This window comes from Trichechus manatus, unplaced genomic scaffold (assembly GCF_000243295.1).
Source record: "Trichechus manatus latirostris isolate Lorelei unplaced genomic scaffold, TriManLat1.0 scaffold00054, whole genome shotgun sequence".
NCBI lineage: Eukaryota > Metazoa > Chordata > Mammalia > Sirenia > Trichechidae > Trichechus > Trichechus manatus.
The window spans coordinates 12,726,063-12,745,869 of NW_004443990.1; the positions used below are offsets into that span (position 1 = coordinate 12,726,063).

At 55.8% G+C, this 19,807-nt stretch overlaps 1 protein-coding gene across 2 annotated transcripts in view; it reads left to right on the forward strand.

Moving 5' to 3' along the window:
• Positions 1-14,831, forward strand: part of PPP1R9B (protein phosphatase 1 regulatory subunit 9B) — a 16,951-nt gene extending 2,120 nt beyond the window's left edge. The window contains exons 2-10 of one of the 2 annotated variants that reach the window (XM_004377944.2): positions 3,823-3,955; positions 5,981-6,101; positions 8,094-8,198; positions 9,255-9,390; positions 10,769-10,921; positions 11,033-11,086; positions 13,758-13,987; positions 14,328-14,424; positions 14,631-14,831. In XM_004377944.2, coding sequence (XP_004378001.1) covers positions 3,823-3,955; positions 5,981-6,101; positions 8,094-8,198; positions 9,255-9,390; positions 10,769-10,921; positions 11,033-11,086; positions 13,758-13,987; positions 14,328-14,424; positions 14,631-14,684 — 1,083 coding nt within the window. In that variant the 3' untranslated portion in view covers positions 14,685-14,831. The remainder of the gene's footprint in view (positions 1-3,822; positions 3,956-5,980; positions 6,102-8,093; positions 8,199-9,254; positions 9,391-10,768; positions 10,922-11,032; positions 11,087-13,757; positions 13,988-14,327; positions 14,425-14,630) is intronic. The other variant, XM_023732770.1, reaches the window with a different exon arrangement.
• Positions 14,832-19,807: the final 4,976 nt, after the last annotated feature.

The following is a 19,807-nucleotide window of genomic DNA, read 5'->3' on the forward strand; positions in this document are numbered from 1 at the left end:
CATTTGTCCTACCCCATTTTTCCTACCCCACTCTGGGCGCATAGGGGGCAGGGGAGCTTAGAAACACTCCTTGTTTTCCCCTACAGATGGGAGCTGGATAGGGTGAGGGGGGCTGAACAGAGGCAGGAGAGAGAAGCAAGGGGAGCTGGGAACTTCCCAAGATGAACCACACAGGGCACTGCAGCCCTTCCTCCATCCTGCCTGTAGCCCGCACTCCAACTTTGCAGAAGTGAAAGAGGGAAGCAGGTCTGTCAGTGTTCGCTTAGCTGCGACCATGTGACTGGGGGTGGGGGAAAGGTTTAGGCTGGGACTCAGTTCCCTGGGGGTCAGTGCCTGGCAAGCTACCAAGGTCCCCAGTTCCACAGGAAGTGGCACTTTGTGTGACCCACTAAGGGGCTAGTCCATCTCTACGGCATGGAAGAGGAGGGGATGGGGAGCCCCACTACAAGTCTGAGGGCACTTGGCAGTGGCCGCCATGCCTTTGGACATGGCTGTTCAACAGGGATAAACTCCCATGGCCTTGGCTGAAGCAGGCCCCCAGTGTTCTTGCCACATTCCCTGGGTGCCCTGACAGAGGGGTTGAGCTGCCTGCCCCATTTGAGCTCCTGTTTGCCTCCTCCCCACCCCCCACCACGACTATTGGTGGTTGGTTTGTGGGCTGTGCTAGTGCTTTGAGATCCTCAGAAGAGCACTGAGGGGGAGGGGTGTGTGCAACATTCCCTGGGGAGAACCAAGAACCCCAGCTCCCCACCCTGCACTCTCCACTCTTGGCTAGCACACACAGCCTAGAGGGCTGGCTCTTTTTCACTGCCCAGGCTAAGCTTTGCCCAGCCTCAAACCTGCCGATGGTGGTGTCCAAACCCCTGGACTTTCCTTAGCCCCTTGCCCAGTCTTTACGCCTTCCAACAACACCTTCCACCTCCGCATCTGTTTCCTTGTAGTTTCCATAACTACTCACGGACACTGAAGCTGCCCAAGTTCCGTCTCACCAGCTCTAGAGAACCACAGTCTCAGTTCCTCAGTCCCTCTGTCCTTTCCCCACCCCACCCCCAGCAAGAGGCCTGGAAGGTTAAAAGTGGGTGGCCGCTCCCCTCCCAAACCAGCCCCTTCCCTGGGCTGGGATCTGAAGAGTTCTTTCCTGCTCTGTCCCTTTCCTCCTCCAATCTGGGATCCTGCCGGGTTTTGGGGATTCCAGCGTTTCTTGGGACACTGACGAAGTCAGGGAACTCCCTCCCCACTCTCTGCCCCACTACCATTTCTTGAGCTTCCTGATCCCCTCAGAGATGGAGTTTGGTCTTTCAGTCCTGGGCCTCTGTCTATATTTGACACGTTATCCTGATTTTTTGGTAAAAAATAGCACATGATTTGGAGCAGTGCTTCCTGACTCCCAGGTGACACTGATGCTCGCCCGAGCGTGAGAGCCTGTGGTGTGTGATGGGGGCTGAGTGTGCCTGACTTTTGACCTTGCTGGGGGTTTCCTGCTCCCCACCCTGGGGCTGTCACTTCCAGTTTTCCTTCTCCCACCCCCACACGCTGCATTGTGATACTAAGTCCAGGGTCTGTGCCCCACAGATGACCCAATTGTTGCGTTTACGGAGGTGGAGGCTTCTGAGGCCTGAGAACCCAATTCTAGATTGTCACCTGGGGAGGTGGGACTAGGCTCAGAGCCCCTGATAGGCTGGGCACCCTGAGGAGGGGTGCGTGGTGGCCTGTGTCCCCTGAGCCAGAGGCCTGGGCTTCCTGCAGGGAGTGGAATTTGAAGGGTGAGCAGGATTTGATAGACATAGCTCTAGGCAGGCTGGGAGAGTATGTTTTAGAGGTCATGGCGGGTGTGTCTGTGTGTGGTGGGGGGATTTGGTTAGCCCAGGAGACCACAAAGAGGCGTGTGTGTGTGTGTGTGTGTGTGTCTGTGTGTGTGTGTGTGTCTGTGTGTGTGTGTGTGTGTGTGTGTCTGTGTGTGGTGGGGGAATTTGATTAGACCAGGAGACCACAAAGATTGAAAGATGAGGGGACCCTTTCAGCTGGAGCAGAGGATGAGGGTCAGGAAACTCAGATGTAAAAGTGGGCCAGGGCCAGTTTAGGGGGCCCAGGCTCACAGAGGCCTCTTCCCGGGCCTGGGGCACATATGTGGCAGGGACAAACTCACTGGGTGACCCGTCAGAACCCAGATGGTGCAGTCTCACCCTGCCTTACCACTGGCTAGTCTATGTGACCTTGGACAACAGACCTGGCATCTCTGGGCTAGGTGCAGACAGGCAGTCGCTTCCTACAGGGGCTTTGGGGACAGGCAGGCCAGAGGCCATTGGCCACATGTTGGAAGAGCTCATGGATTGACAGTGAGCTTTAAGGGCCTGAGGCAGAGTTGCTCTGGTGCTGTGAAATTGAGGGCATTGAGCTAAGTGACCACATAGGCCCGTCCTAGCCATGCTTCTAATCCCATGAGCCCCTGTTTGGGGGGGAACATGGGGAGAAGGGACAAACAGAGGCTGGGACACCAAGTGCTCCTGCTGACAGGGGTGCCCATGGGCCTGCTCCTGGAGGAGAGGGGGCCCTGGGCAGGGGCCTGGAGGGTGACAGTGCCTCCTTAGACCTCAGGCCCCAACCATCTGATGGAGCTGCTTCCTACTCCTCGTCCCCGCTTGGCTCCAACTGGTGCCAACCTGTCGCTGCAGGCAGTGAAGCACGAACACATCATGGTGCCCTAAACGGTGCTCATTAGCCTCCCACTGGGGCACCCCTGCCTGGGCCTAGAATTAGGCACTCCCACAGTGCCCCTGCCCTACCCTCTCTAATTCAGGGGAGGCTGGGGGCAGGGGAATTCCCCTTTTTGCAGCATGAGACGCAGGAACTGGGAGACAGCAGAGAGGTGGGGTATGGGGGCAACCAGGCTGGCGTGGGCCCCCATGGGGCCTGGGTGTGCTATGGACAATGTCGGGGAAGCTGCATCTCTCTGACCTCCTTGCTTTCCCCAGGGCCCTGGTTCTAGCACCTCCGCCTGGGCCACCTGGTGCATGGGGGTGGGGCGGGAGTGGACATAACCTGGGGACGCAGGCCTGGGCCTACAGGGAAGGCCTTAGGGGCCTGGTGTTCTCCCTTGATTCTGCTGCCTGAAGGACACGAGTGGTGGAGGGCCTGCCCTTCTCCATGGGGGTAAAGTTGCTCCTTCCTGTCCCTACCCGACCTCCAACATCTGACTTCAGGTTCAGGGCTGAGCCCCCAGATGCCTCTCTGCCTCTTTCATCCCTGTTCTCTGGCCCCCTCCCCACGTCTAACACCTGCTGCCTCTCTCTTCCCAGCTGGCATCCTCCAGCATCTTCCCCATCCTTTTTTCCCTCCTCCTTTTCCCTTCTTCTCCTGCTCAGTCTGTTCCTTCCTCTCTCCTGCTGTTGGCTGTCACCGCTTGTGTCTCTGTGTCCACCTCAGGCTCTCTGCCCCGCTCTGCTGGTCTCTCTCTGGCCTGGGTGTCTGGGCTCCTGAGTCTGACCATTTCTGCAGGATTGCCCTTCGTTTTCCTTTATACAGGCCATACTCTTGCTGGTCAGGGCTCAGAAGAGAATAACAGTGCTGATCAGGCAAGGCTGGCTCCCTTTCTTTCTTGCCTCTTGTCTCCAGAATTAAAAAGGCCTTCACTGAGGCCCAATGGCAGCAGCGATTGGCCCAGGATCACAGAGCTGGGGTCATCACAGGACTGCATGAGGCCTCCTCTCCAGCCTGTCTAGGGTGGGCGGGGAAGGCACATGGCAGGAGGGAAGAAGGGCATGGGGCAGGTGGCTTGGCCTGCTCTCCCAGGCCTCTCTGAGAAGCCCCCCCCCCCCGCCACAGGTGTTCAGCACCTACTCCAACGAGGACTATGATCGTCGAAACGAGGATGTGGATCCCATGGCAGCCTCTGCTGAGTACGAGCTGGAGAAGCGGGTGGAGAGGTTGGAGCTGTTTCCTGTGGAGCTAGAGAAAGGTGAGAGGCCAGAGGCCAGGCTGGTGGGCACAGATGGGGTTGACCCAGGCCTCCTCTCTGGCGCCAGCTTTGCCTTGTGCCCTTGGGGGCTTCCACAGAGATTTGTGGCTTCTACCTCTCGCACGGCCCCTTGACAGTCTTCCTCCTCCCCTGTCAATGCCCCACAGTCACACATGGTCTCCAGTCCAGCACAAGCACACACCTGCCATCAGCCCTGTCATAGAACATTCTTCGTCCATCCAGCTAACAAATATCTTTGGAGCACTTATGTGCCATGTCCTGGTCTATGTCCTAGAGATAAAATAATGGGCAAAAATAAGCATGTCTTCTGCCCTCAGGGAGACTGCTGGGCAAGGCAGACACTGATTAAACAGTCCTATATAACTACATCCTTACCCACTCCGACAGGTGCTGGTAAGGGAAGGCAGGGCTGCTATAAAGACATTTAACAAGACACCTGACCAGACTGGGTGTGAGGATTCCCCAGAAAGTGATTTTGAGTTGAGATCTGAAGGGGAGGAGTTAGGAGGATATGTGGGCCAGAGGAGAAGAGAGGCCTGTGTGGAGGAAGCTGCATTTAGCAAGGCCCCATAGAAGAGGTCATGGGATTGCCTGGGGCCTGACAGTGAGGGGGAGAAGGGTATGCAAACGAAGCTGTGGACCATCTAAAGGACATTGTCTTTTTTCTAAGATGGACTGGAAGCCATTGGGAGGTGTGGCCACTGCCCTATCTCCGTCACAGCCTCGCAGCTCACCACCCCCATCACGACCATGCAGTCCACCACCCCCGTCACGACCATTCCATCCCCATCATGACCACACAGCCCACTAACTCCATCCCAATCCCACACCCTCACCTGTATACACAACAGCCTATGATCCCTGCCACTCTCAGCAGAAGGCTGTTCTAGAAAGATCCCTGAGGCTATGTGTGGGGAGTGGGTAGAGGGCACAAGTGGATGGAGAGAGATCACTGTGGTGTGGATGAGATGATGGCAGTGTGGGATGTGGAGGGAGTTGAGAGATATTCAGGGGTAGGATCAACAGGATCTGGTGGTTATTTGGCTCAGGAGCAGGGGCTGTGAGAGGGAGGGAGGGATCCAGGTGATGCCCAGGCCTGGCAGCTGGTGTGGGTGTTGGTGCCATCCTCAGTGAGGGTGTGGTGGACAGATCTGTTTGTGGGGGAAGATCATGAGTTTGGATGTCAGGGGCCCATGAAATGGCCAAGCAGGGGCAAGTGTGTATAAGGGAGTAGGCCTCAGGAGAGAAAATCAGGAGGTCTTTGGTCAGTGAGGCTGTGAGTATGGATGAGAATGATTAGGATGGGAAAAGAAAAAAAGGCTTAGGACCAAGGCCCATCACAGCCACCACCGCATCATAGCTATGCAGCCCACCACCCCCATCATGGCCACCCCATCCCCAATCACAGCCACACAGCCCACCACCCCCAACATGTTCACACAGCCCACCACCCCCATCATGGCCACCACCACCCCATCTCCATCATGGCCACACAGCCCACCACCCCCATCACAGCCATCCTATCCCCATCACAGCCACACAGCCCACCAACCCCATCACGGCCACCACCACCCCATCCCCATCACGGCCACACAGCCCACCACCCCCATCACGGCCACCACCACCCCATCCCCATCATGGCCACACGGCCCACCATTCCATTGCAACCCCATACCCTCACCTGTATATACAACAGCATCTGGCCCCTGCCACGCTCAGCAGACCCTGTTGCCCGTCAGTTCCTCTGGCGGGACAAAAGGCGGAGAGTGACTCAAGAGCCATCCTAGTTGACTTGGCAAAAGGGGTGGACAGAACCTTGTCCCTTTCCCAGTTGTGGGACGTCCCCTGAGCATGGGGGCTATTTCCTGATGTGGGACCGTGCCCTGGAGTGAGGGGTGCAGGATGGAGGATCTCTCCCTCTACCCCCTGCAAGCCCTGGTCTGGAGCTCCTTGACTACTTTCCCCTCCCTGCCCCTGGTATCTGACCATCACTCTGCTCCACAGACTCCGAGGGCCTGGGCATCAGCATCATCGGCATGGGGGCTGGGGCAGACATGGGTCTGGAGAAGCTGGGCATCTTTGTCAAGACTGTGACCGAGGGCGGTGCGGCCCACCGGGATGGCAGGTACCACCTTCTACTGCCCCATCCCCATCCCTTTTCAACCCCCTTCCCCTCCCCCCACCAGCTATCATCTGTGGGATGTGCCACAGCCTGGGGATGGGCCATTACCTAGGAGACCTGTGTACTCTGTGGGGAGTTCAGATATTCATGGAGCACTACTGTGCCAGGTGTTATTCTAGCCCCTGGGGATACAGCAGTGAAGGAAACATGGAAACCCCTGCCCTCAATGGTGCTTGCATTCTAGGAGAGAGTGGATGGTGAGGATGGGTGTGTAGGTGCCGTGTGGTATGGCATGGAGCCTGCATGCCGTGGAGAATAGTTGAGCATTCTTTTTTTCATTTAGCAACCACTGAGTCCCTGACTCTGTCACTGGGCTGACACTAGGCCTGGGGAGTCAGCGGTGAGGACCCTGCCCTGGGGAGGTGTGCAGTGTAGTGAGGCAGACAGACATTAAACAAGTGGACGAAGAAAACGGCGACTTAAAGGAAAACTGCAGGGCATATAACAGGAGGACTTGGCCTGTCTGAGCATTGGGGAAGGCTTCCTGGAGGAAGTGACTTTTGGAGTCAGCGGAAGATCAACTGAGATCTGAAGGTTGAGCAGAAGTGAGTTAGGCTGAAGGAGTGGGGTGGGGAGGAGGTTCTAGGAGGGGAGCCGGAAGCAGGCAGACTGGAGCAGAAAGAGCAGAGGTATCCAGGTGTGCGATGCAACTAGAAAAGCTCTGAGATGGGTCTGCTCTTGTGGACGTGCCTGTGTGTGCATGTGTTCAGCACCTGTGGCTGGAAGAGGGTAAGTGCTGTGGGTCAGAGGAGCAGGGAGGGCAAGCTGGAGTCCTGGGCACCCCAGTGACCTTTCTGTTGGTTCTTCTACTATGTGAATTGTGTGTGTGTAGGGGGGAGGGTATGAAGAGACAAGGCTTTAGGGCATCCCCCAGGGTTGTTGTGAGTTGGAGGTTGACATCAGGGGTACCCGTTGGTGGTACCATTCAAACCCAGACACCTTGCATGTGACAGAGGTAAGCGAGTGTCTCTGTGAGGTCTGAATGGCTTTAGGGTCATGTTGTGAGAGGTGGAGTTGCCTCATTCGGGGAGCTTCTGCCTTTTGTAGCCCAGGTGGCATGGGGTTGGGTAGGGAAAGGGAAACGTGACAGTACTGCCCTTCACTTACCTCCTACAAAGCCCTCGATTTGAACTTTCCAGAACCTTTTCCCATTGTTGCCTCCTGGTAGTTTGGGGAGCGCGTGTACACATGTGACTTTGTGCACGTGATGTTGTGTCCGTGAGCTCGTCCCCACGTGGGAATGTGGGACTTGTAGGATACGCTGTTTACAATAGGCCTTCTCCTCCATTTCTGCGGGGGAGCCCTGCAAGGAGGTTGGTGCTCCGAAGTAGGTAGGTAGGAGTGGAGGAAGGAGATGGCCAAGGGTACCCCCACTCTTCTTCAGCCCCCCTCAGCTGGCCAGACTGGGCCACCCCCGTTCCCCTCCCTATATGGAGAGCAAGGGCTTCAGGTACCACAGCTGGACTGTGTGGGGAGTGTGCACCTATATTAGGGTGAGGTGACCCTGTGGGACAATGTGTGTGAACGTGAGAGTCTGTGTGGCACGCATCTCAGGAATTTGGGAGGGTGTCTGCGGACTCAGGTCTTTGCTGAAATGTATGTGGACAAGGGCTGTGTGTCATAGGTGTGCATGGGCAGAGATGAGCTCTATGGATGTCATACCACTGTGTCAGATGTGATGGGGGAGGGCACAAGGTGACTGTGACAGGAAGCATGCCTGCCACCACTCCTGGTCTTGGATACCTGTGTCCACTTCCCTTGCCCGGGTCTCACTGTCCACACAGGTGGGCTCGGGCCTCATGCATTTTATGTAGATGGACAAAGCACCAGACCCCTGTGGGGACCAAGCCTCATGTTTCTGGTGGGAGGGGGGCCACCTCTACCCCAGCTCCACAGTTTCCCTTGTGACCCGATAATCACCGTTACGTCCCTTAGGATCCAGGTGAACGATCTCCTGGTGGAGGTGGATGGAACAAGTCTGGTGGGAGTGACTCAGAGCTTTGCAGCCTCCGTGCTCCGGAACACCAAAGGCCGAGTGCGGTGAGGCTGGAGGCTTAGCCCCCAGTGGCCATTCTGCCCACCTGCCCACATCCAGTCAAGATTCTGGGTGGCCCAACTCATGGAGGGGAGGTTCCACTGACTCCTTGCCTGAAGGAATTTCTGTCCCATAATCCTTTGCCCCAGGCCTGCCTTCCCATCCAAGTTCTCTCCCACTGCTGCTGGCCACTAGCCCTCTAGTGTCAAGGCAGGCTCAAGAGCCACCGCCCCCTCTAAATGGCTCACTTGGGCTATCCCGTATATGATGAAAATGTTTCTCCTTTCCCCCTGCCTGCTCCTGGCTCATTTGGTGAAGAACTGAGATGTGCAGGGAGACTGCCATCCACATTGGGGGTCCCTTTACCTAGAACTTCATCCTTCCCTCCTCACCAGTCCTGGGAAATCCTGGGAAGACTCTCTCCTCCCTGGGCATGCAAACTGAGGGGGGTGGATTAGAAGCTCCCTGTGTCCATTCCATCTCTTGTATAACATTCAGGGATCATCCCCTGCCCCCTCCAAGAGGGGCACTGCCCCCAGGAAAGGGTGGTGGAGAGAAACAGGATGTGGGTGGCCATGGGGAGGAGGGGCTTGTGCCTGGAAGCTCCACTATTTCCTCTCCATCCTAATCTGTAGTCACCATCATCCTGCCCCTTCCTGAAGCTCAGAGGCTTGGAACACATCCAAGGCACACCTCCACAGCCCAGCCCTGCTGGTTTGGGTCATCTCCACCACTCCCCTGCATGATGGGGGAATGAGCTCCCCATACTGGATGCTCTTGAATTATGTCCTCCGCAGCCCAGCCTAAAGTTTAGCTGACGTCCTCTTTCTCCCAAAACTGGCCAGGAGAGCTGGTAGGCCTTCCCACCTCCCCTGGGAAGGAAACCCAGTATGGGCCCCCAGCTCCCCCATTCATTATTAACGCTCTGCAGCCTCTGGACTCAGCCCTCTCATTTCATCTCCCCTGGGAGGGCCTGGGTTTGGGGGAGTAGCAACCACGAGGGTGGTGGAGTTACCCAGCTGAGGGTAGGAGGCAGTGAGATGACGCCAGTGCCCCTGCAGGTTTATGATTGGCCGGGAGCGGCCGGGAGAGCAGAGTGAAGTGGCCCAGCTAATTCAACAGACCCTGGAACAGGAGCGATGGCAGCGGGAGATGATGGAGCAGAGATACGCCCAGTATGCGGAGGATGACGAGGAGGTAGGGACTCCAGGCCTGGTGGGACGTGTGATTGCCCCCTGGTGGCTAGATGAGGCACTGCAGCCACCCTCTGCCACTCTCTCAGGCAGTGTGTTGTTTGTTGTTAGGTGCCCTCTAGTCAGTTCTGATTCACAGCGACCCTGTGTACAACAGAGTGAAACACTGCCCGATCCTGCGCCATCCTCACAATCATTGCTATGTTTGTGCCTATTGTTGCAGCCACTGTATCAATCTGTCTCGTTGAGGGTCATCCTCTCTTTCATTGACCCTCTACTAAGCATGATATCCTTCTCCAGGTACTAGTCCCTCCTGATAAAATGTCCAAAGTACGTGAGACAAAGTCCTGCCATCCTTCCTTCTAAGGAGCATTCTGGCTGTATTACTTCCAAGACAGATTTGTTCATTCTTCCGGCAGTCCATGGTATATTCAATATTCTTTGCAACACCGTAATTCAAAGGCATCAATTCTTCTTGGGTCTTCCTTATTCAGTGTCCAGATTTCACGTGCATATGAGGAGATTGAAAACACCATGGCTTGAATCAGGCACACCTTAGTCCTCAAGGTGACAGCTTTGCTTCTTAACACTTCAAAGAAGTGTTTTGCAGCAGATGTGCCCAATGCAATGTGTCGTTTGATTTCTTGACTGATGCTTCCATGGGCATTGATTGTGGATCCAAGTAAAATGTAATCCTTGACAACTTCAATATTTTCTCCGTTTATCATGATATTGGTTATTGGTCCAATTGTGAGGATTTTTGTTTTCTTTATGTTGAGGAATAATCCATACTGAAGGATGTAGTCTTTGATCTTCCTCAGCAAGTGCTTCAAGTCCTCTTCACTGTTACCAAGTGAAGGCACTGTAAAAAACCCAAAGACCTTTCCCTTACCTGAGGGAACCCCCAGTGTAAGGGAGGAGATGCAGACCCTTCCCTGAAAGAAGCTCTAGTCTGTTGAAGGAGCCACATCTTTTTGTGAGAGCCTTACTGGTCCTACAAGGAAAACACTGTTCCCTCAAGATGCCCCTACTCTGAGGGGAAAGCACAGCTCTGGACCTCAGGGAACCTAATCTGAGGAGATAGACAGCTCCAGACCTCAGAGGACCCGTAGTGTGAGGGGAGAAGTGAAGGCTGTTTCTTCAGGGGTCCCCAGTCCTATGTGGAAAACTACTCCTACCTTCAGGGAACTCCCTGGGCTATTAGGGGAAGAATCAAACCATGGCTCTGGTGGAGGCCCTAGACCGATGGAGGAGGCATGAACCACACCCCTGGGTAGCTCCCAGTCTGACAATGGCAGACTGCTGCTGGTCTAAGTCCTGGTCATGAGGGTGGGAGGAGGACAGCGTGGGCCAGGTCCACAGCCTTCTGTCTCCCTTCACAGACGGGAGAGTATGCCACTGATGAGGATGAGGAGCTGAGCCCCACGTTCCCGGGTGGCGAGATGGCCATCGAGGTGTTCGAGCTAGCAGAGAATGAGGATGCACTGTCCCCTGTGGACATGGAGCCTGAGAAGCTGGTGCACAAGTTCAAGGAGGTGGGACAAGGAGGATCCCTGGGGTATGGAGGGTGAGGGCAGACCAGCCTCTTGTCCTGCAGTACTGTCTACCCCAGCCGGAGCTAAGTGCCTGCCCTTCTGTCCCCACAGCTGCAGATCAAGCACGCTGTGACCGAGGCAGAGATCCAGCAGCTGAAAAGAAAGGTGAGGGTGTGTGTGTGTGTTGGGGAATGGGGTCTGAGAGCTGGGAGGATAGAATTCCCTCGACTCCTCACACCTGCACATGCTGGCACTCTTACACCACCCACTGGCACATACAGAACAGGCCACTCTGAGGCTACAGAACATAGGATGAAGAGCTTCAAGCTCTGGACCCATCTGCTCTGCCACTCACTGGCTGCTCAGTGCTTCAGTCTCCTTGTCTATAAAGTGGGGTAGTGATAGTACTGACACCATAGGATCTTTGTGAGGATGAAATGAGATAGTACCTGTAAAGTACTTAGCACAGTGTAAGTTGAGCTATTAGCTCTTCTGCTGAAGTCACACTAAGTCACACTCTTCATACTGTCCTACAGATGTCCTCTACACATAGGCCCAGCAGTGAATACAAACTATCCAGAGTTGCGCATGCTGGCACATGCTGCATGGACCCCGGGCACGTAGTGTACACACTCACCCAGAACCTACACCTCTGCAAAGATATAATTATGTGACATTATACACAGGTGCATCACCCTGGACCCTAGACCCACTCTGAATCAGGTCTGCTGTCAGACACACAGGCATGACCATCATTCAGACCACCTGGTCTCAGGAAGAGTGTCATGGGACATGCACATTGTCACCCGGGCAAGCAACATAGACGTGTTCACACTGACACCTCCAGATGGTGACACACACGTGACATACACGTATGTGCCATGCACTGACACCCACACAAGGTCATTAGGTGCCAGCATGTGCACAGGCATGTAGATACATAGACTACGTGTTAAAAATTTGAATTGGGCCCCTGCTGGGGTCTGGACCCTGGACATGGGGCTTCCAGTGCGATGGGGAGAGACAGGCTGAGGGTACACAGGACCATCCAGACACAGTGCCCCCAGGTGCATGCAAGTGTACACACCCACACGTGGGTATACACCCACCACACGTGTACAGAGAGGAGAGTGAGGCTGAGCCTTGGAAGGAGAGCAGGCTAGACAACTGAGGCAGAAGAAGGGGCGTTCCTGGCAGGGAGATGAGCTTAAAAGCTTGGAGGCTAGATTTGGGGCAGTGAGGAGGCATGCCAGGCTATGGCAGAGGTTTCTGTCGGGGAGATGTGGAAGGCAGGGCTGGACTGCAGGGGGCTGTGGCTTGAAGGGTCCTGACTGCCCCTGAGGACTCTGGCCTTGGCCCTGTGGACAGCATGGGCTGTGTGGCCATATGTGAGTTTTCAGAAGGTCACTGCCTGGGAAGCAGAGAGGGCATGAGGATGGGCAGGACTTGGAGGCAGGCAAGCCAGTTAGAGGCCCGGGTAGTGTCCTGGCAGGGGCGGCCCGGGACTGCCTAGAGTATAGACGGTATGGAAAGGAAGGGTGGGTTAGAGCTGCATTTCAGAGGTCAGCTTGACAGGCCGTGTTCTTGGGTGTATGCAGAGCATGAAGGGGCAGGGCAAGTCCAAGGTTACTTCATGCTATCAATCTATAAACATCTATTGGGAACCTTCTAGGTGCCTGCCACCCGTCCAGGTACTGTGCTGGGCAAAAGTAGACTTGGTCCTTGCCCTTGTTTACAGTCTGTGCACACCAGTGGCTGTATTGTTACAAACGGGGATGGGGCTTTGTAGAGTGGACGGGGTTACTGAGCTCCTAGAGCCAAGGAACCCAGTGCAGCCGGGGTGAGGGTGGGGCTGTGCTGGGGAAGTGCTGAGCAGAGAGCTGAAGGATGAGCTAGTGGGCAATGAGTAGGCAAGGGACACAGTAGATGGGGCGTTCCAGGTAGGGAACAGCATGTTTAAAGGCCATGTGGCAAATCTGAAGATCTGTAGGAAGGCCTTTGTGGCTGAGCCACGGAGAGCAAGGGGTTTTGCAGCAAACAAATCTGGAAGGGCAGGCAGAGACTTGAGGCTGAGTGCTGCTGGGGTAGCTGTGGGATGACGGTGGTGCGTCTTAACAGAAGTGAGCAAGTCAGTAAAGGGAGCAGAGGTTTGTGAGGGTGGGGGGCCCAGTTTGGGGCATGGTGCCTATGAGGAGCTGGGGGACAAGGCTGGAGTGGGAGCGAGGTTGGGCTGCAGCTCAGGATTTGCTCAGAGTGCACAGAGGTGGTGTGGGAGGTAGGACCCCACCCCAGGGCAGTGAGTATAGAGAGAACAGAAAATCCAGGACTACATTGTTGGGGTGGGGAGGACTGCACTGGGGTGGCCTGGGAGCTGGGAGAGGAGCCAGGGTTGTTCAGGAAGCCACAGGAGCAGGGACTGGTCAGAGAGGGGACAGAGAACAATGGTGACCCTCAGCTGCCCTGCTCTTTCATTCTACCATCTCACTGTAGCCCTTGTGAGGTTGGCAAGATGCGTATCACTCCCATTTTACAGATAGGAGAATTGAGGCTTAAGACAGAGCTTGCCTTGCCCCAAGTCACAGAGCTCGTCATGGGCCTCCTGCTTCCCTGGGAGTTGGGTGCAGTGTCCTTGACCCTGGCTGGGAGTTCTGAACCTGAGGTCACATCTCTTCCCTCTGTGGGCCTCAGTCCTCATGCTTAGCCATGGGAAGTTAGTAGTTGGGGTGCTCCATATCCGCAGGAATCCCCTAGAGACTCTGGCCCCAGTGCCAGGATGGGGGTACCCCTTGGCTCCGTCTGGCCCCCACCAACCCAGAGCCGCCCCTTCCTCTCTTAGCTGCAGAGCCTTGAGCAGGAGAAGGGGCGGTGGCGGGTGGAGAAGGCCCAGCTGGAGCAGAGTGTGGAGGAAAACAAGGAGCGCATGGAGAAGCTGGAGGGCTACTGGGGGGAGGCCCAGAGCCTGTGCCAGGCTGTGGATGAGCACCTGCGGGAGACCCAGGCCCAGTACCAGGCCTTGGAGCGCAAGTACAGCAAGGCCAAGCGCCTCATCAAGGACTACCAGCAGAAGTACGTGGCTAGGGAGTAGGGTGGGGGCCTGGGAGCCTGGGACGGAGCTCAGGGGGGATTGAAAGGCCTTTGGTGGCAGCCCCTCCCCACCCCTAACCACATAGGGAGACAAGGAGCACAGAAGCTAGAAGGCCCCATGGTGGGGGTGCCTGGGCCCAGAATGACTTGGGTGCCAGAGGCAGCACAGGGCCAGGTTCCAGAGGCTTTGCGGAGACCTGGGGCCTTCCGACCCGAGAATAAGGAAAGGGGCAGAGCTGCCCAGGCGAAGCTGAGGACAGGGCCAAGGACTTGGAGACTCCCAGGACAGAGACCAGACACACACCCTACCCACTGTCTCCAGGGAGATCGAGTTCCTGAAAAAGGAGACTGCCCAGCGTCGGGTTCTGGAGGAATCAGAGTTGGCTAGGAAGGAGGAGATGGACAAGCTCCTGGACAAGGTAGGCCCAGGGGTCCCCCGGGGGCAGGGCCCTATGGAAAGAGCAGCAGGTAAGCCCCATCTAGCACCCATCTTGTGGGTCTTGGAGGGAGAGGGGAGGAGCCGTGCTGCTGGCTTAGAGCTCAGGGTCATGTCACCAGTGGGGAGGCAGAGCGGGTAGAGCCCGTGCCTAGCCCAGGCCTGACCCCCTCCCTCCTTGTTTTCCAGATCTCAGAACTGGAAGGAAACCTGCAAACACTGAGGAATTCCAATTCTACTTAACAGGAACATTCCCTGACTGGACAATAATCAACCCTTTCCCGTTGTCTTCCCTCCCCTGTCCTCAATACTCTGCCCCGCCCCCTACCAGCCTGGGGACAGGTGCCCCAACTCCCCTCACCCTTCCACCCCACCTCCCCCAGCTTCAGGGACCAGAGGGCCCACACCACAGGCCCCCTTAAGGTGGTTTGGGCAGACAGAGGTGGCTGGAAGGGCAGCCTCCTTCCTGCCCCATGGGGCTGAGACACAGAGGCTGTGGGATGCCAGGGGCTGGCCTGGGTGGTGGATGGACACAAGGACCTGCAGACCAAACTGCCAGACTTTACAACCTCCAGCCTTTATCTCTGGACTGGCATGGGGCTGGGGGCTCTCCCAGCATCTCGACAACTGGAGGCTGCTTCCTGCCCCCTGGGCTCCTGGGCCTCTTGACTTGAGACTCTACCTTCTTGGCCGTCCCCCTCCACCCCATCATTGTGCTGTCTCTATTGCATTCTGACCCTCCTGCTTGGGGGGGTTGCCTCGACACACCCTGCTGTCTCTGTTCCCCTCCCGGGAAGGGTAGGGTCCACCCCAGAGCCTGGAGGCTGGTTCTGGCCCTGCACTGATTTCTCACTTCTCTGGGAAAGGAGAGTGAGAGTAGGTAAAAGGGAGAGTCTGGGACACCTGGTCCCCAGCTCCCCCTCTCCTGGGGCTGCAGCCCCCACTTTGTCCGTGTGCCTCCCCTCCCCCAGGTGCCAAATAGCCATAACCTCCTCCTGAAACTGTTCTGTGGCCTCTCTAGGGTCCAGGTTCCCTGGCCAGGCCTGGGAATGCCAGGGAGGAGCGGGGGTCAGCCTAGGGGGCCTGGCTGCAGAGACCCTGGTCTTAGGCAAGGAGAACATTTCTCACTGGAGAGCCAGGCTCTGCCTTGCCAAGGGAGACACCTGGAAGCCTTGTACTAACATGGCAGAGATTCATCCTCACCCCACACCCACCCCACCCATTTTCCAGTGTTTGACTGGAGGGCAAAATTTTACTACTCATTTTGGGAGACCAAGGCTGCCGTTGGCAGCCTGCTTTCTAAGTGAAATCAACTCTTGTTTCCCCACTTGAACCCCAAATTGGGGCTTAGACCAAGGGAGGTGAGACTCCCCCCCCTCCCCGGTCCCCTTCCCTTTCAGAATCCATCTCTCATTTTGCCCCTTCCTCCTGCCCCAAGCCTTGGGTTTTGTTCATTTTTTAAAAGCAGACAACTCCATCCGATCTGTTTTGACTTCCCCCTGCCTTGTAAATAGACCATGCCATCGATCAGTATTTCTTGCGCCTCCCCCCATTCTTGCCCCCAGACGTGCTTCCCACCCCCTGAAGAGCTGGCTGTCTCGGCCCCCAGACGTGCTCCCCACCCCCTGAAGAGCTGGCTGTCTCGGTGCCGGCCCGGCCCGGGCACTTCACCTCCTTCATCCCGGCTGATGGAGGGGGTGGGGCCGCGGGCGCTTCCGGTCTCCCCGGCCAGCGGCTGCCCCTGCCCCGCCTTCCGAGGGACCGCGTCTCTGTATATAATATATATATGTATGTATTGTTCCCGGTTTTGTACGGACCATGCCCTCTGTCAGGTCGTCCCCATAAAAGCAGCCCCCAGAGCCCCGCTGCCTGGTTTCTTGATTGGCTGGAGAGGGGAGGGGGGAAAGGGTCAGGGATGCCAGTCTGTGCCCAGTGGTTCCCCCCTTCACCAGTGTTGTCTCTGACCCTGAGGAGCTTTCTACACAGTTCCTCTGTTCCCGGTTCCAGCAAATTCCCTCTGCCACCATTCCTCCCCCTTCATCACCAATGCATTTTATCTAGTTTTCGTGGGCAGGGCTGGGGTTTCTAGACAGTTTCGTCTGCCAATTGCATTCCTCTTTTTCGGACCTTTGAAGTTCACAGGATGGGTTAGATATGGTAAGATAAAGTGATGGAGATATCCAGCCCTTACTCTACAAAGCACCGTGTACGAGGTACCTGAGAGATCAAAGGTTTCCTGAAGATGGCAGCTGGGGTGGGAAGTGACATGGGGGACGGTGTCATCTCTGGGGTCCTAGAGAGAATCTCTTCTGTTTGCCCCTCTCAGTGGACCTGAAAGTCCTTTAATAGTCCTGGCCAGCTGTTTCATGCTAGCAGGTCCGGTTGCTGACTCACTGACTCTAGTACTAATGGGTCTGGGAGTCCAGATGCCAGGGTGCTAGGGGACAGGCTTTGGTGACGTCCCAGAGAGAGGCAAGAGCCAGTGGGGGAGGGGGGGTTTGGCCAGTCCCAGCGCCACCTTTCCTTGCCCAGGGTGTGGGTGTGTGTATTTGTGAGAGAAAACAAGCTCTAAGGCACTTGGGTTCAGTAGTCTGGCCCCCACGGGAACTCTTCATCTTCCCCTCCCTTTGCCATAAGGACTGCAAGTCCCAACATGAGGGCCCTTAAAAGGCATCTTGGTGAGTCACTGACAGTATCCAAGATGAGTGGCCTGTGTCACAATTCCCAGTGATAGCTCACTGTCTCCTGAGGCAGCCACTCCCTTGGGAATGGCTCTGTTATACAAGTCTTATTCATGTCTAGCCAAATTCTGACTCCCTGTAACTTCCATCCAAAAATCCTACTTCTACACCTCAGGGCTATGTATAGGACCGTTCCAGTCCTGCCACTCCCCTGATGGTCATCTGGAATCCTAGGAATGGTGACCATGCCTCTTAAGGCATCTTCAAGTGGATCATCCTTGGAACACTCTGGGAGCCCTGGGAATGCTGAAGACAGATCACGTGGCTGAATCCCAAGATCAGAGACCACCAAACCACAAGGTCACAGGTCATGGCTCCAGAATTAGAAGTCACTGAACTCCAGGGCCAAAGATGAAGAGTTGCCTGTCCTGTTTTGGAAACCTAGCCAATAAGTCTAAGAAGTAAATTTTTTGGACCCTCCTGGATGAGAAGACCTGGGGGTTGTGGTGAAGGCTTCTGCTGGTCTGACTGGAGGGAATCATCCAGGGTGGGACCCTGCTGACCCCATCTGTCCTGTCTATTAGGTGAGGAGCCTGAACAGGAAAGCTGTTGTGGGTACATTGTATGTTCCAAAAGGTGGGCCAAGTAGGATCCTGTGTTTACGCCTGAGTGTGTTGTATGGCTGGGGGTGCTGTGTGGGGCTTTGCTGTTTCTCAGGCCTGAGATACGACTCCCCATAATATATGTCCATGTTTGGGGCCGTGTCAAGTGGCTTTGGACAGTCCTGGTGTCACTGTGCAGCTTTGTCACCTGCCTAGTTCTTGGGACCAGGTTGCCACCCCAACACTTACCATGGGGGAAGGGAATTAGATGAAGGGGGTTTTCTTAACTTCCAGATGATTAGGTATCACTAGGAACAGGGGTCTTCCCAGATCCTATAGTCTAGCAGAAACCTCCCACAGACCCCCTACTGCCCGGCAACACTGACCTTACCCAACATCTTCCCAACCCCTTGGGATCTATAGGGGCTTTATAACCAATCCCTCCACTCCAGCCCACTACCCAGATTTCATCAGATGCCTGTACACCATATCCTCATGCACTGTGATAACTCCTTAAAGACCCCAGACACAGCCCCTAAAGCCCATTACCCAGGGACACCAACCCCTCCCCAGATCTCCACAATCTAGCCAGCACCCTATGGCTTCCAGAAGATTCTGAAGACACCCAGAAACCCCAAAACTCCCATAGATCTCCTTGGCTACCCTCAGCCTTTGGGGGCTATTCTATCCTCATCCACAGCCCTGGTGGCACAATGGTTAAGCACTTGGATGCTCACTGAAAGAGGTTCAAATCCACCAGGAGCTCTGTGGGAGAAAAGACCTGGCGATGTGCTCCTGTAAAGATTACATCCTAAGAAACCCTATGGAGCAGTTCTGTCCTATAGGGTCGCTATGAGTCGGAATTGACTCAATGGCACACAATGTCTGCAGCTGTAAGACCATCCTGGCTCAACATACTATCTCCCATAGCCTCTCGGGGGCGTCGGACTGCAGAGACTTCCATGGGCTATCAAGGAACCCTCTATCCCTAGACTCCACTCCTCTCCCCTGAGCTCTGGACCCCCTTAACCAGTTTCACCAATTGCTCTTCAACAAGCCACCTCACTCTTCTGTTTTCTCTGCTTAAAATGGGAGTAATAGAAACACCTGTCTCATAGGTTTATTGTGAGGATGGCATTAAGTAATCCAAGAAAAGTGCTTAGTACAGAGCCTCGCACATCCTAAACCCTCACCTTATGGTAACTAGTTGTTGATTACTACGTAGGCTCCCCTGGCTGGCTAGCTACTACCTCCTGCTCACCAGGTCCAAGTCTGATCTCATCCACCCCCATCTCCAACCTGCTCCACCTCCAGGGCTCCCTGTTTCAGGCCAAGACTGGCAATCATGTCTAGTCAGTCTCCAAGTCCTGTTCTGTCTCTTCAGTTCTACAATCTGAAGAGTTCTCAACGTGGTCTTTAATCTTTATGCTCACTACCATCATCACTCAACAGTCTCATGTGGGGTCTCCCTTTCAGGCTGCCCTCTCCAATCCCTTCTCCACAGAGGAGCCAGAAGCTTCTTCCTAAAATGCAAATCTGTGCCCCTCTCTCCTCTGTTTTTTTTTTTTTTTTTCATCGCTTTTAGAATGAAGTGCAAGCCCTGTCGGTGCCCACCTCCCCAGCCTCACCTCATCTTCCCTTCCTCCCCACCCACCCCAAGCCCCACCGGCACCCTCTACCTACCCAGACCTGTAGGAGAAGCCAGCACCTCACCTCCAGTAATCCTCCCTGACCACCCCCCACCCCAGGCCTGGCCAGGCGCCCTCCAGTGGGCTTTCCCGGCATGAAGCGTCGCTGTGAACCAGCGCTCCCAGCACCCCGGTTTAGGAGGGCCTCCCCAGTCGTCTGTCCCTGTGACTAGACCGCGAGCCCCGACGGCCTGGCCCGGGCCGGTTCTGTTCACCGCGGTCCCTTCAGGTCCGTACGCACGTAAGTGCTCCGGGGCTGTGCGCGGAATGAATGCATCAAGAGCCCCCACAAGCCCGGCAGAGGAGGCGGAAGCCCCGTGGCTCCCGGTGGGCCGCCGGCCCCGCCCGACTCCGGCCCGCGCGCTCTCCCGCCGGCCGCCAAGTAGCGGCCACTC